General features: G+C 39.5%; 1 protein-coding gene across 1 annotated transcript in view; it reads left to right on the top strand.

Annotated features, from left to right (window-relative positions):
* The first annotated feature begins 2,234 nt into the window (after positions 1–2,234).
* Positions 2,235–14,386, top strand: part of LOC112106314 (putative neutral ceramidase C) — a 31,871-nt gene continuing 19,719 nt past the window's right edge. The window contains exons 1-7 of the mRNA XM_026651138.1: positions 2,235–2,388; positions 3,877–3,950; positions 6,248–6,397; positions 7,454–7,630; positions 8,117–8,244; positions 9,476–9,553; positions 12,154–12,274. Coding sequence (XP_026506923.1) covers positions 2,235–2,388; positions 3,877–3,950; positions 6,248–6,397; positions 7,454–7,630; positions 8,117–8,244; positions 9,476–9,553; positions 12,154–12,274 — 882 coding nt within the window. The remainder of the gene's footprint in view (positions 2,389–3,876; positions 3,951–6,247; positions 6,398–7,453; positions 7,631–8,116; positions 8,245–9,475; positions 9,554–12,153; positions 12,275–14,386) is intronic.

The following is a 14,386-nucleotide window of genomic DNA, read 5'->3' on the forward strand; positions in this document are numbered from 1 at the left end:
TGATAAGATGTGTTATTTCAAAATAAGCTTTTGTAGTGCCATGGAAGAATGAGCCCTTGATATTGCTGTTTATATTGTACAGAGATATTCACTCTTAGAACTGAACTTCTGAACTTGGCAGCCTTGGCGCAATAATAATGCAAAGATTAAAAGACCAATGTTTTGACAAACCATGGACGTACTGAGGTTGTGCTTGGTCATCATATCGTGCTCAGTATAGAGTAATTTATAAACTGAGCTTTCCTAAAATGATGTTTTTGATAAACGTTGCTTAAACTTGCCTCATGATAAAAAAATATATTTTATAGCTCCTAAAATTTTGATGTATGAGCTTCTTATCTTGTACTGTCACTGACTCATAGGGGTAATAATAATTGCAATAAATCTAGAAAGCTTTCATGTTGCTATAAGAATAACCTGACTTTTCTTCAGACCTCTAGAAGTTCATGAACAAAGAGAAGGGGGATTCAAAAGCTGAACATTTTACCAAGGGATTATTGAGTTTCCAGAATTCTGAAATCTTGAATAAATTATATACTGTAAGGTAAGATTTTCTGTTTTGAGGTTTAGTAGTTACTATAAAGCAAATACTTTTGTTGGTGTTGTTTTTGTTTTGGCACTTTGCTTCTAGCCACCTTGAAAAATGTGTGATTAACCGCCCCTCCTTCCATTTAATACAATTAGGCTGTGAAGTACTGATGCAATATAGTTTGCTGGGTTTGTAATATCATGGAATTGGATGCCAAATTTTAAGTTTTATTTTGTAAACCAGGTTGTAAACACAAAAAAGCAAAACCAGAAAAACCCTTTGTGAATCAAAGGGATGAATTATGACTGTTTTATCTTACAAATGGAGGATGAAACAAACAAAACTATTTAATTAGCAAATTGGTTTGACGCACAGGCTTTTTTGATATGTTATTTATAATTGACATCTTTTAAAACCACGTGGCACCTGTGACAGACCCAGACCAGTGGGATACAGGAGTCTGGTAGAGGGCAAATATACTGGTCACTGGATGAGTAGTTTTCTGTTCCCTGAGTGACCAGAGCAGGGGCTGCACTAGAGTAATCAGGAACCTGCTAGAACCAGTTAAGGCAGGCAAGCTAATTAGGACACCTGGAGCCAATTAAGAAGAAGCTGCTAGAATCAATTAAGGCAGGCTAATCAGGGCACCTGGGTTTTAAAAGGAGCTCACTTCAGTTTGTGGTGCGAGTGTGAGGAGCTGGGAGCAAGAGGCGCAAGGAGCTGAGAGTGAGAGGGTGTGCTGCTGGAGGACTGAGGAGCACAAGCATTATCAGACACCAGGAGGAAGGTGCTGTGGTGAGAATAAGGAAGGTGTTTGGAGGAGGCCATGGGGAAGTAGCCCAGGGAGTTGTAGCTGTCATGCAGCTGTTACAGGAGGCACTATAGACAGCTGCAGTCCACAGGGCCCTGGGCTGGAACCCGGAGTAGAGGGCGGGCCCGGGTTCCCCCAAACCTCCCAATTGACCTGGACTGTGGGTTCTCCCAGAGGGGAAGGTCTCTGGGCTGTTCCCCAACCCACATGGTGAATCTCTGAGGCAAGAAAATCCGCCAATAAGTGCAGGACCCACCAAGATAGAGGAGGAACTTTGTCACACACCTTTCCTAAAAAGTTTATCTCCTTTCAATCAGTTGTTTCTTGTGTGTATATATCATCTCTGCAGATTAGAAAAATGGCATAAACTGAGGTTATGGATTTCTTTTGTAGAGAACAACCTCTGTATTTAGCTTAAAATGTAATAACATTTGTAATCATGAAACCTGAGTAGTTTGTGTTTGTAAGTTTAAAAAAAGTCATTTGTACAATGAATTCTGTACTTGTTTAGAGGTGCTCTGACATGTGCACTGTAGGAAATGCTGTCAGGGTGTAAGCTGCTATATTAACCTCAGATACTCTGTGAATGGAGGATGTTTCATCCACTGAAGGGCTTCTGGTCAGTTAGGGATTATTTAAAAGTCAAGTCCGTATTGTGGGAAACCCAGGACGTGATAAAAGAGATCCTCCTGCATCTGCTATTCTCCCTATCCAAATATGCCCTAGATAGGATGCGAGGAGATCCCTAAAGGGAAGGAGTTTGGTATGATCTGAAGTTAGCTGTGACATGGCCTAAACTTGCTTTGGACACACTGAACTGGAATCAATGTGCTGACTTCTATTTGAATTTCTTACAGCTTCTTCTTCTTCCTTTTTGTAGTTTTTGTTCCTGCAATGGGTGAAAAGTGCAAATCCCGTTTCTCGTGCCTGGAAGTGGTACTCATTGTCCTCTTCACGCTGATGACAATAATTGCTTTGATTCTTCTAGTTCTTCTCTTTGCCCCTAAAAAAACCAGGACTACAGACAATAATGGCAAGTTACTTAAAGGTATTTTGATACCATTATCAAATTCCGTGCAACTGTTTTGATCTAGAGGGTTTACTGGGCCTTGGTGAAGCTTCATGAACAAAGGCTGAAAACGAATTTGTTACAAGCTAACTGGAAGTGTGTGAATTTATTATACTTATTTCTATTATGTTGATGTTTAGTTAGAGGCATCAGCTAGGATTTGGTCCCATTGTGCAGTGTACTATACAAACACAAAGTGAGCGAGATTCCCTGCCCTCAGGATTTTACAGTGTAAACAGACATGATAGACTAACATGGAAGAGGAAACAGAGAAGTGAAGTGACTTGCCCCGAGTTACACAACAGAGACAAGAATAAAAAAAATCCTTCTCTCCTGACTTTCTGTCCAGTGCCCTCCTCACTAGACCAGTCCTTTTCAAACTGCGGGTCGCGACCCGGTACTGGGTCGCAGAATGTAAGGCATTGGGTCGTGGCGGCTCTGGTCAGCATCGCCAACCTGGCCGTTAAAAGACCTGTCGGCGGTGCTGCCCGGCTAAGGCAGGCTAGTTCCTACCTGTTCTGACACCGTGTTGTGCCCCGGAAGCGGCCAGCAGCAGGTCCAGCTCCTAGGCAGGGGTGGGCCCTGAGCACTGGCTCCGCACTCCCATTGGCCGGGAAGCTGTGGGGGGTTGGTGCTTGTGGGCGAGAGCCGCGCGGAGCTGCTTGCGTGCCTCTGCCTAGGAGCTGGACCTGCTGCTGGCCGTTTCCAAGGCGCAGTGCGGTCTGTGGTGCCAGGACTGGCAGGAAGCCTGCCGTAGCACCCCCGCTGCACTGCTGACCGGGAACTGCTCGAGGTAAACCCATGCCCCAGCCCTGAGTCCCCCCAAACCCAGAGCCCCTTCCTGTACCCCAAACATCTCATCCCTAGCCCCAGCCTAATTTAGTTTTCACTTTCCCCACATTTTCAGTTTTGATATTCAAAAGAGTTTTGACCTGACAACGCAGAACTGCATCATAGAAGTTGTCAAGGAGAAAGCTGTAAGGTTAGCATATTGAAGCATCACTGAAAAAGAAACTATCCCATTAGGGTTAGTGAGTTGGACTATATACATAGGCATGGAACATATTTTTCAGCAAAAGCTGGCAGAAGCTCTATGTGCATGTAACAGTGAACTATGCTGACATGAACAGAATATTGATGGATATGTAGGACTTGTTTCAAAGGCTGGTATACAATGATTGTGAATTTTCTTCAGCCCATAAGTAGGACCATGGGTTGCCTGCTCTGAATGCAGGGATCTGAAATCCCATATACGCTACAGGTAGCTAGTTTTGATATCAGGTTCAAAGATGGTACATCCCACAGCCATTTGGCAACCATAATATAAATTGCTCATCATACACAGCAGTTAGAAATTTTACCTGATAATCTAGTTCCTTCTTGCTCAGTTTTGTGAGAAAAATGTCTGTTCATTTCTGATATGTTCATTGCATTAGTGTTTTCACTTATTAACTCAAATCCCTTCAGCTGCTGGTTCTAAACACTACCTGATCGGTGTTGGTCGAGCTGACTGCACTGGACCAGTTGCAGAAGTCCCTTTGGTATGTATAGGAACTTAATAAAGTATCTTAGAAACATGTTTTCTTAGTATTCTTTCATGTACCAAAAGCCATGGCATGTCTAGCACTGCTATACAGGATGTTTTCTTTCTTTAATGAACAAATAGAACTTTACATTACATGGGGCATGCTCACCTTTTGTTTTCAGTCTGTCAATCTGCATAGAATGAATGTTTCAACAAACTTTTCTCAGAAAATGTGCTTTAGTTGATTTTTTTTTTTTTGCTGCCCAGTTATTTAAATAGTGAATCACCAAGTATTAATATTAATCAATGTTTGCTAGACAGAAAAGGGAAAAATCAGATGGGAAATATTTCTTTTATTTTAAAACATACATAATTATATTATGAAAACTGGTGAAAATATACACTGCGTAAATGTAATACCTACGGGGTATGTATGTGCATTGACAAATTTCTTACTCGATGCCATTCTAACTTACCCCTCCCCCCCCACCAAAAAAAGTCAAGCAACTTCAGGTTGGTCTTGATTCTATGCACTAGTTATAGGATACTTAATATTAGATCTGTCGAATTAATCGCCGTTAACTCATGTGATTAACTCAAAAAATGAATCGCGATTATTTGCACTGTTAAATAACAGAATACCAATTGAAATTTATTAAATATGTTTGGATTTTTTTCTACGTTTTCAAATATATAGATTTCAATTACAACACAGAATACAAAGTGTACAATGCTCACTTTATATTATTTTTTATTACAAAAATGTGCACTGTAAAAATGATATAGTATTTTTCAATTCACCTCATACAAGTACTGTAGTGCAATCTCTTTATCATGAAAGTGCAAATTACAAATCTAGTTTTTGTTACATAACTGCACTCAAAAACAAAACACTGTAAAACTTTAGAGCCTACAAGTCCACTCGTCCTACTTCTTGTTCAGCCAATCGCAAAGAGAAACAAGTTTGTTTACATTTATGGGAGATAATGCTGCCCACTTCTTAATTACAATGTCACCTGAAAGTGAGAACAGCACCTGTTGTAGCTGGTGTCGCAAGATATTTTTGTGCCAGGTGAAGATTCATATGCCTCTTCATGCTCCAGCCATCGTTCCAGAGGACATGCTTCCATGCTGATGATGCTTGTTAAAAAAAAAATGTGTTAATTAAATTTGTGACTGAACACCTTGGGGAGAATTGTATGTGTCCTGCTCTGTTTTACCCGCATTCTGCAATATATTTCATGTTATAGCAGTCTTGGATGATGACCCAGCACATGTTGTTCATTTTAAGAACACTTTCACTGCAAATTTGACAAAATGCAAAGAAGATATCAATGTGAAATTTCTAAAGATAGCTACAGAACTCAAGCCAAGATTTAAGAATCTGAAGTGCTTTCCAAAATCTGAGAGGGATGAGGTGTGGAGCATGCTTTCAGAAGTCTTAAAAGAGCAACACTCTGATGCGGAAACTACAGAACCCAAACCACCAAAAAAGAAAACCAATCTTCTGCTGGTGCTTTGACTCACATGATGGAAATAAACATGCGACAGTCCGCACTGCTTTGGATTGTTATCAAGCAGAACCTGTCATAAGCATGGACGCATGTCCTCTGGAATGGTGGTTAAAGCATCAAGGGACATATGAATCTTTAGTGCATCTGGCATGTAAACATCTTGTGACGCCGGCTACAACAGTGCCATGCAAAACACCTGTTCTCACTTTCAGGTGACATTGTAAACAAGAAGCAGGCATCATTATCGTCTGCAAATGTAAACAAACTCGTTTGAGCAATTGGCTGAACAAGAAGTAGGACTGATTGGACTTGTAGGCTCTAAAGTTTTACATTGTTTTATTTTTGAGTGCAAGTTTTTTGGTACATAATTCTATATTTGTAAGTTCAACTTTCATGATAAAGAGATTGCACTACAGTACTTGTGTTAGGTGAAGTGAAAAATACTATATCTTTTGTTTCTTACAGAGCAAATATTTGTAATAAAAATAAATATGAAGTGAGCACTGTACACTTTGTATTCTGTTGTAATTAAAATCAATATATTTGAAAATGTATAAAACATCCAAAAATATTTAAATAAATGGTATTCTATTATTGTTTATCAGCACGATTGATCACAATTAATTTTTTTAATTGCTTGACAGACATACTTAATATATAACCTATATCATTCTGTTTTTAATGGTTAGCTGTAATTTGGGTCCTGTGATGATTTTGCTTGGAGAACTATATGCAAGTGGAAATATGTATCAATAAATTGGTCAGAATGGGGTTGGCCTAATGCTGTGTTCTGCCGCAGATGGGCTATGCCAATCCAGACCAGCTGGCTGGTGGAATTCTCTCTCGTCTATATAGTCGAGCTTTCATTGTGGCAGAGCCTGATAATTCCAAAAGAGTGGTGTTTGTTAGTGCTGACATAGGCATGGTGTCTCAAAGACTTAGGCTGGAGGTATGTGAATAAAATCAATTGCTCTTTACTTTGTGTTAGCTTTTTTAATTATTATTATTATTATTTATTATTATTAACAATAATAAAAATAAGTATTGTCACACTTACCCCAATCAGGCTTGTAGCCTCATTGTTTTAGATGATGTATAAACATGTAGAAAGAGGTACTCCTTGTCCCAGAGAGCTGACAATCCTTTGATGGACAAAAGAGGGCTTTTATTATGTTTGTATTAGTAGAAAACTTAGCAACAGATCATGTCTGACAGTCCCCTGTAATATTTGATTTCCAGTTCTATTTAGTGGTGTAACAGGTGTACTGAAATTCTGAAAATTTATTTAGAATAAAAATTTGTAAATCAAAAATGTATCTAATTGTTTTCTGTTTAAAGAACAGAATAGGTGGCTTCTAGATGATGTTTCAGTGCACATTATGCTACCTCAGGTAATTTAATTATGACGAGTCTAGTTTCAGCCAGAAGTTAAAATCAAGTCTTTTAATCTCACTTATGTCCCAGGCACCCAGAACTGGTCCTAGGGATAACGTATGATGCTCATTCTTGTCTGTAGTGCATACTTGGTGGCCAAAGTGCAGTGGCACATATCGTTTTCTTGCCTGTAGTGCCTTCTTGGTAGCCGGTGAGCTAGTGTGGGGTGAATATCATCAATTAAGTGTTTCTGATTTACATTCTTAGAAGATCAAACTAGTGAGAGTGTCAAGAAAGGGTGAATGGTGGGAAGAAATGGGAATCCTCTAGGTAATTTTCATATGTCTTGTAATAATAAATAAGACTGGCTATAAATAAACCATAGCAGCCTTTTACTGGATTTAACAACTTCAAGGGTTCTTTACTGAGTGGTCAGATACACTTCCAATTATTCAGTCATTAATATGTGGGGAAGGGGTTAGGAGGATGGATGTGGGAAAGGAGGACTATGCTATTACCACAAAAAGAAAGAAACCCAGGATTATACATATCTATTACTGCCTTGATGCAAGGACTGACCTTTCAGGCATGATAGAAAAACACTCTGTAATTACTGCCTCCTTCCTTTTAGGTAATCAAGCAATTGAAGAGTAAATATGGGGAGCTATACAGACAAGACAATGTTATGCTGAGTGGTACTCACACCCATTCAGCACCTGCAGGCTATTTCCAATATACTATCTTTTTGATAACTAGCAAGGGACTTATCAAACCATCCCTTAATGCCCTGGTAAATGGGATTATAAAGGTAGGTGTTTTCAGTTAAATTTTCTCCCTAAAATGTAAGTATAGCAGGGATAACCTTTGTGTTATATTTTTATTTATTAGTATAGGAGTAGCCAAGAAATGTCATGGGGAGATTAGTTTTAGTGTTTCATGACATCATCATCTTATTTGTTGAAATATTTTAGCTTTATCGTGACCAACTTGGTCAGGTTAGCAAACAAAATGCTGCACTATTTATTTATAAAGAGATTTAATATTACTTAAAATGTTAATTAAGTTTGACTGATATTAGCTGTTTTAATTTCTAAAGGATAACACTACATCAAATGTAAAAAAAGAAAAGTGCAACAAGCAATAGCTGCAGATCACCTATCGTAGGTGTAATGATTCATCTTTCCGTGTCTGGACTTCTAGTAAGGTTCTTAGACACAGAAGACTCAAACTTGCTTTCCATGTGGCACCTCTTCACTGTTATTGCACTGATTTTCCTTGCCTTTCTGCTTTTCAGAGCATTGATATAGCACACCAGAATATGAAAAAAGGAAGACTTTTTATCAATAAAGGTTTGGTAGAAAATAGCCAAATCAACAGAAGTCCTTACTCTTATCTTCAGAATCCAGAGTCTGAAAGAAACAGGTGAAGAAGAATGGGGAAACTATAGCTCTTAAAAACAAGCATGAACTGTTGGCAAAAAATGTTCTGGGGACACAGTGTTGAAGAACTACAGTTCTGTATGTTATCAAAGGCAAATCAAGAGTGGAAATTGCCCTGACCTGGGAGATCTAGATCCCAACTTTCCCCCTACCAGGGAATGATGGGGTGTGGGAGTTTTTAGCAACAATAAAGTGCAGAAAACTGCAACTTTATGCTGATGGTAGACAACCCACCCAGGTGGCTCATGCTTCAGTTTCTTACTGTGCTCCTGAGTACATGTGCTGGTATCTCTGGTATCTTTCTGTGCAGGGAATCTTCTACTTTAGCTGGTCTCGTGCTGGATTTTTGAAATTAAATAAAGAATTCCAAGGTTAGCATTGTGGTCAGATACACCCTCTTCCGATTGGAAACACTACTATGGTTAAAAGAAACATTTGGGCATAATTACTGGCAGCTGAGAAACTAAACAGACTTACTGGGCCTGATTTTCAGTCTCACAAGCCTCCTTTATGCCCCCTGTCAGTGTAAAAAGGCCTTAAATGGGGTAAAATAGCTCCTGAGAATACCCCCAGGGGAGGGCCTTCCTGACTGGGGAAGGGATTCTAAACCAGCACCACTCCTAGCCCATGGTGTTTCTAGGATATTGGGTCACACAACACTACACCTTTTATCTACTACCCATGGTCCATAGGAAGCCTCAGAAGGCAGAGCATAAGTTACAGAGGCTCAGGGCTATTCTAAGGTTGCACTGGGGGCTACCCCCTCCCCCACAATTGCCACTGAATATGGGATGCCCAAAGGGACCTACAAGTCATTTTTGTCATTCCGCAGTCCATTCCTGCCCTGAGCGCAGAAAAGCAGTGACTGAGAATCTGGCCTCTGTTTTTCATTTAGAAAACATGTCACTGCTATAAATTCTAATTTTGGTTAGATGGTGACAAAAATGGAAAGCAATATCTACAGTCTTTGTAGAAAGTAAATAGTTTTATATCACAGCAAAATGAGAGTTCAGTTTTCTTCAGGCAAGCAGCATATAATACAGAATGTGACTTTTGTCACTGAATTCAGCAGCTTCTTACAATAACTCCTTGTAAATATAGCAACTGGAAACTGATGACCTCAATTCATTTTCTTGTTTGGCATATAACAGAGTCATTTACAGATTGTGATGTTGGCTGTGGCACTGAAATGATTTCTCTGTTTTGTTGTCCAGGTATTCATCAAATACAGACAAAGAAATGGTGGTGCTGAAGATGGTCGATGTAAATGGACAGGAGCTAGGCCTTCTCAGGTACTGAATCTGAAAGTAAAATTCACTCCCAAACACTAAAATATAAGCTCCCAAACCTGTCCTGTCTATTGATTGTGTTCTTTGTAGTCATCAAAAATGTCCATGTTAGCCTTTCTCCTTGAGGTCATTCATTCAAATCCCTCTCATAGGCCAAGGGCAGTGGGGGCTAAGGTAGCTTTAAGCCACCTTTGCACCCTACCTGTGGCCTGTTTAAGTTACCCAGGCTGCCTTATGGGCTGCAGCACTGCCCAGGATCTCCACATCGCAGTGTGCTGTGGCCCTGCCTCTGGCGCACTTCCTACACCAGGGCTTGTGAGGGAGTCCTTGGAAAGCAGCTCTACAGCTGTCTTCCCTCATAGCAACTGCACCAAGGGACTCCTCCCCTAGCTGGATACAGGGCTTTTAGGGTCACTTTATGCTACTCTGGCCCTTTTACCCAATGCAAAGGGGCCGGAGCAGGGGGTGAAGATTTCTTCTAGTGTCTAGTTCTATAAAATGCCCCATATATCATGTAAAATATGCCATTGTCTCACTAGGGCCCCGACTTCATACGCTGAAATATCATGTAAGATGGTACGTGTTAGTAACTCACTTTCTATTAAGAGATTTGAAGCTGAGTGTTTGGCTGTACGAAGTTCAGAAGTCAAGTCAAGGCCAGGCACACAAATAACAAAACTTGCAATGCTTACCCAACTTTTGAACTTGCCCATTTAGCTCAGGGCATGAACAGCTGAGTGGGGTCCAGCTCTGTCACAAGGGACCTGAAGCTTTATTGTGCAGGGAGATTTTTGTACATCTTTTTTCACCCTGCTGCACACAGTTGTACACTCTATAGGTGAAGGGGAAAGGTGTGTTACTTAGGCAGTTTGTAACATGGAAGAAGCCTTGTTATTTTGCAAGATTTTGTATGAATTCATATCACATGTCACAAGGTGACATGAAACACCGCCTTGCATTAACCATCACGACGCAAATGTATTAATAAACATTGCTAATTTATAATGGATACCTCTTTACTACGTGAGACTGGTGGCAATTGCTGAGCCTAAAGCTGAAAAACAATTTGCATTACAAACTCCTGTTTTATAATTCTCATAACTTTTCAAACCTTTCACCTTTTGAGTTGAACATTTCCATGCTTGGTCCCTGCTTTTTCTTTCTTTGTGTGAGCAAAATTGCTTCAGCCACTTTTAAGTGACAAATGGGGACAAAGTGCACTTTCCCACTGTGACCACCTTTTTTTCTGTGGGAATAACTCCGAGTTGGCATGTAAACAGAGCTTACTGATGCCCAGTATGTGCTTGTAAGTTTGCGGGGGGAAATTGAAGCTCACAAAATTATGAATATATGAACATTCAGAAGTAAGCATGTGCAGTCAGACGTTCAAAGATGCAGTCAGCATATGACCACAGGTAGTGAAATACACAATTAGGCACTAGGGGCCTATTCGCTTTTAAGCAAGGGGAAGCTGAATTGCTCTGGGGAAAGAGGATGGCAAGCTGTGTCAATGAATGGCACATGGAGCTGATGTACTTTAAGCTTCCATGGGAAAACAATGGAAGTTATTTCATGTACAATCAAAATAGTGCAATATACACATTAGCTGTGCACTTAGGGTCTGATCCAAAGTCCATTGGGGTCAATGGAAAGACTACCATGGACTGCAGTGGTCTTTGAATGAGACCTTTAGCCTGTCATTCTATTCTTTGGTGTGCTGACATCTGTTATAGAACAGAGAGCCTTTATATTTTTTTTATACCTCTATTTTTTCCCATAAAAAAGAGAAGGAAATCAAATGCAAAAAAACCCCCCAAAAACTAAGACTAAATTAATGATGTACTTCTAATTTCACAAAAGTCAGGAAAGACAAAAGTTCAGGATGAAGCAACAAACTTAATTTTGCCTCCTTGTTGGTATGTTTTAGGATAGTCGTATTACTGTGTGTGAGTGTAGCCCACAAACCTGGGACCTCGGAAGCTTAGTACATGAGCCTCTACTGCATGAGCTAAAAGCCACATGGCTCTGAGCTAAGGCTGTAGCAGACTCATTAATTTCCAAGTGGCCTCGGTGCCACTAAAGGGGACAGAGCACCACACCCAGAAGGTGTGTGGGTTATATGAGCGCAGGTTAATTTAGTTACTAGTATATCAAACCTAGTAAGAAATGATATTGGGTTATATCCTCAGTAGCCTGCAGCTTGGGGACTGGGGCCACACTACGCCCTGATCCTCAAGCCATCAGGCACTAATCTATTCCTGAGAAGCAACTCACAGAAGCCTCAAGCTGGGCCAGCTGCAGTGGTCCCCAAGGTCTCATGAATTTGGAGTACTCTTTGGTAGTAGGGAAAGAATGGACTTTTCCAAGCTTTTGAGCATGTCAGCTGGCTGTAGCTAAAGGTAGATTTTGATCAGATGTCTGTATTCAGGTGGAGATTGAGAGATGGAGGAGGGAAGAGGGGGCAGCAACTCCACATTTGCTGATCTAGCTCCAAATGACTAACATTGGCTCTTTCCCCCCAGAGGAAAGATATCAGTAGGTCAGCTATAACTAATATTAATGAATGCATTTCCTGTAATATTTGTTTTCTGATTGTTTATTAGCTGGTTTGCAATTCATCCTGTCAGTATGAACAACACAAACCATCTCGTAAATAGTGACAACGTGGGCTATGCATCTTACCTGTTTGAACAAGAGAAGAACAAAGGACTGCTTCCTGGAGAGGTTGGACTATGTTATGGCTATCCTGAGGAGTGGGGGATAAAACATAAATAAAAAAGGGCCAATAAAGTATCTGTTGTGGATAGATGCAATCTCATTCAAACAGAGAGCGTAGACTGCAGGACAAATACTGCAGATGCACAGTAAAGACGTATCATACATTTTTACCATCTACTTTTTCCAATTATAGAAAAGAGAAATTACAAGGCAACTGCAGACTATTTCTTCCCAAAATAGCAATTGACAACATTTATTTAGATTTCAAGGGACATTGCTGATCTGTTAAGATCCAAAATTTGATCTAGATTAAAAAAATAACCAATTTTTTAATGACATTTGGTTCAATAGGAACTACTCACATGCATGAAGTTGAGCACACAGGTAAGTGTTTGTAGGATTGGGGCTTTGGTCAATTTCACTTTATCATCAGTTTCTATGCAGTTCCACTTTCTGGTTTTCATAGGTTCTTGGAATTCTGCAGTATTTGGAATTCAAACACTGTAGGACCATATTATTTCTTTGAAAAGACAAGGTTTTAATTGAAATGTAAATGTATATTTAAAATAGAAATGGGTGAACCTCATGAAGTACAAGTGTTCAGAGCCCTTTGAAACTATTTTAAAAGATTTTTCTAGTAGGTGAACAATCTTTAAAAGCAAACCTGACAGAAGTGGTGCCCTATTTATATCCAGCATAGAATATGAGTTCACTTCCTTTCCCTTAGAATTTTTCCATTCTATTACATTTTCCCCTCTCACAATTGGAAAGCAAGCCTAATACCCATTAGATAGAGTCCAACTTTCAAACTAAAGATGTTTGAATGAGTTGGAAATTGGACAAAAAAAGTTTGCTCATACCTACATGAAAGCATTTCTTTTGATGTTAGATTTTTTAAAAATGTTTATTAAACCCAAGACCCCAATCTTGCTGCCAAGGTTTAAATGCTATTCTTACTCAAACGAACTAGACCAAAGCAATCTTGGATATGTCTACATGTGCTGCAGCCATACCTCTGATTGCAGTATAGACATATACTAAATTGACATGTTATGGATGGTGAGATATGCCATCTGTAAGTGCTTATCAGAAAAGTTAAGATGAATCAACTAAAGCTGCAAAGTTAAAGCACATTAAAAACTGCGTAGATGCTCTTTTTCTAAAGTAAAGTGACCTTGAATGAAAGCATCCACACAAAGTTTTGATGCACTTTAACTTATGCATGTTAACATCACAACTTTAGTTAATTCATCTTAACTTCCCTAACTAAGAGGTGAATACTGCATGTGATGAATTAGTGTTACATTGTATAAGTGTGTAATTTGTCTTTGATCACCCATTCAGTTTGCTACCTTTAATGCTAACTTCTTCTGTCAGTTTCTGTGCTCAGAGGCTCACACAAATCATCAGAACCGAGAATGTTCTAAGCTAATCATCGGCTAAATCTGTCAGTAGAAATCATAGTGGAAAAACAAGAGGTAGAATGGGAAAGTCAAGCAAAAATGACAGCAAGGATTGCTAGAATTTAATATCTATAAATAAGAATTCGAAACGGGGGGAAAGGAGAGTTACTGAATTGAAAGAGGATGGAAGGGATGTAATTTATTTTATGTAATGAAAAGAGATAAAACAAGAGCAATGGGCAGGGTGTCTTTATTCCTTGCCCAGCCACAGATTCACTACATGACATTGGGCTAAATCACTTATGCCTCAGTTTCCCCATCTGTAAAATGCGAATATCCATACTTAATTACCTCTAAATTGCTGAGAGGTGTGAAAGATTAATGTAACGTGCTTGGAGATGCTCAGGCGAAAGATATATAAATTCAAGGTAATGACGTTATATTTCTATTTGAAATATTTAAAAAATCCTTACTGCAAAAAACGTAGGGCCTACATTTTCAAAAGTAATGGTTTTTAGGCGCTGAAGATTTTGAATGCCCAACTTGAGGCACTGAGTTAGGGGCTAGGTGCTCAGCATCAGGTCCCTTTAACTTAAGTCAAGTTGGGCACCCAAAAATTCAGTCATCCAGAGCTACTAGTCACTTTTGAAAACTTCGCCAATGTCCTATCACTACCAACTGTATATGATATCAGTGATGATATGATTTCGCACAT

This window comes from Terrapene carolina, unplaced genomic scaffold, assembly GCF_002925995.2.
Source record: "Terrapene carolina triunguis isolate 2854851 unplaced genomic scaffold, T_m_triunguis-2.0 Scaffold95, whole genome shotgun sequence".
NCBI classification, from domain to species: domain Eukaryota; kingdom Metazoa; phylum Chordata; order Testudines; family Emydidae; genus Terrapene; species Terrapene triunguis.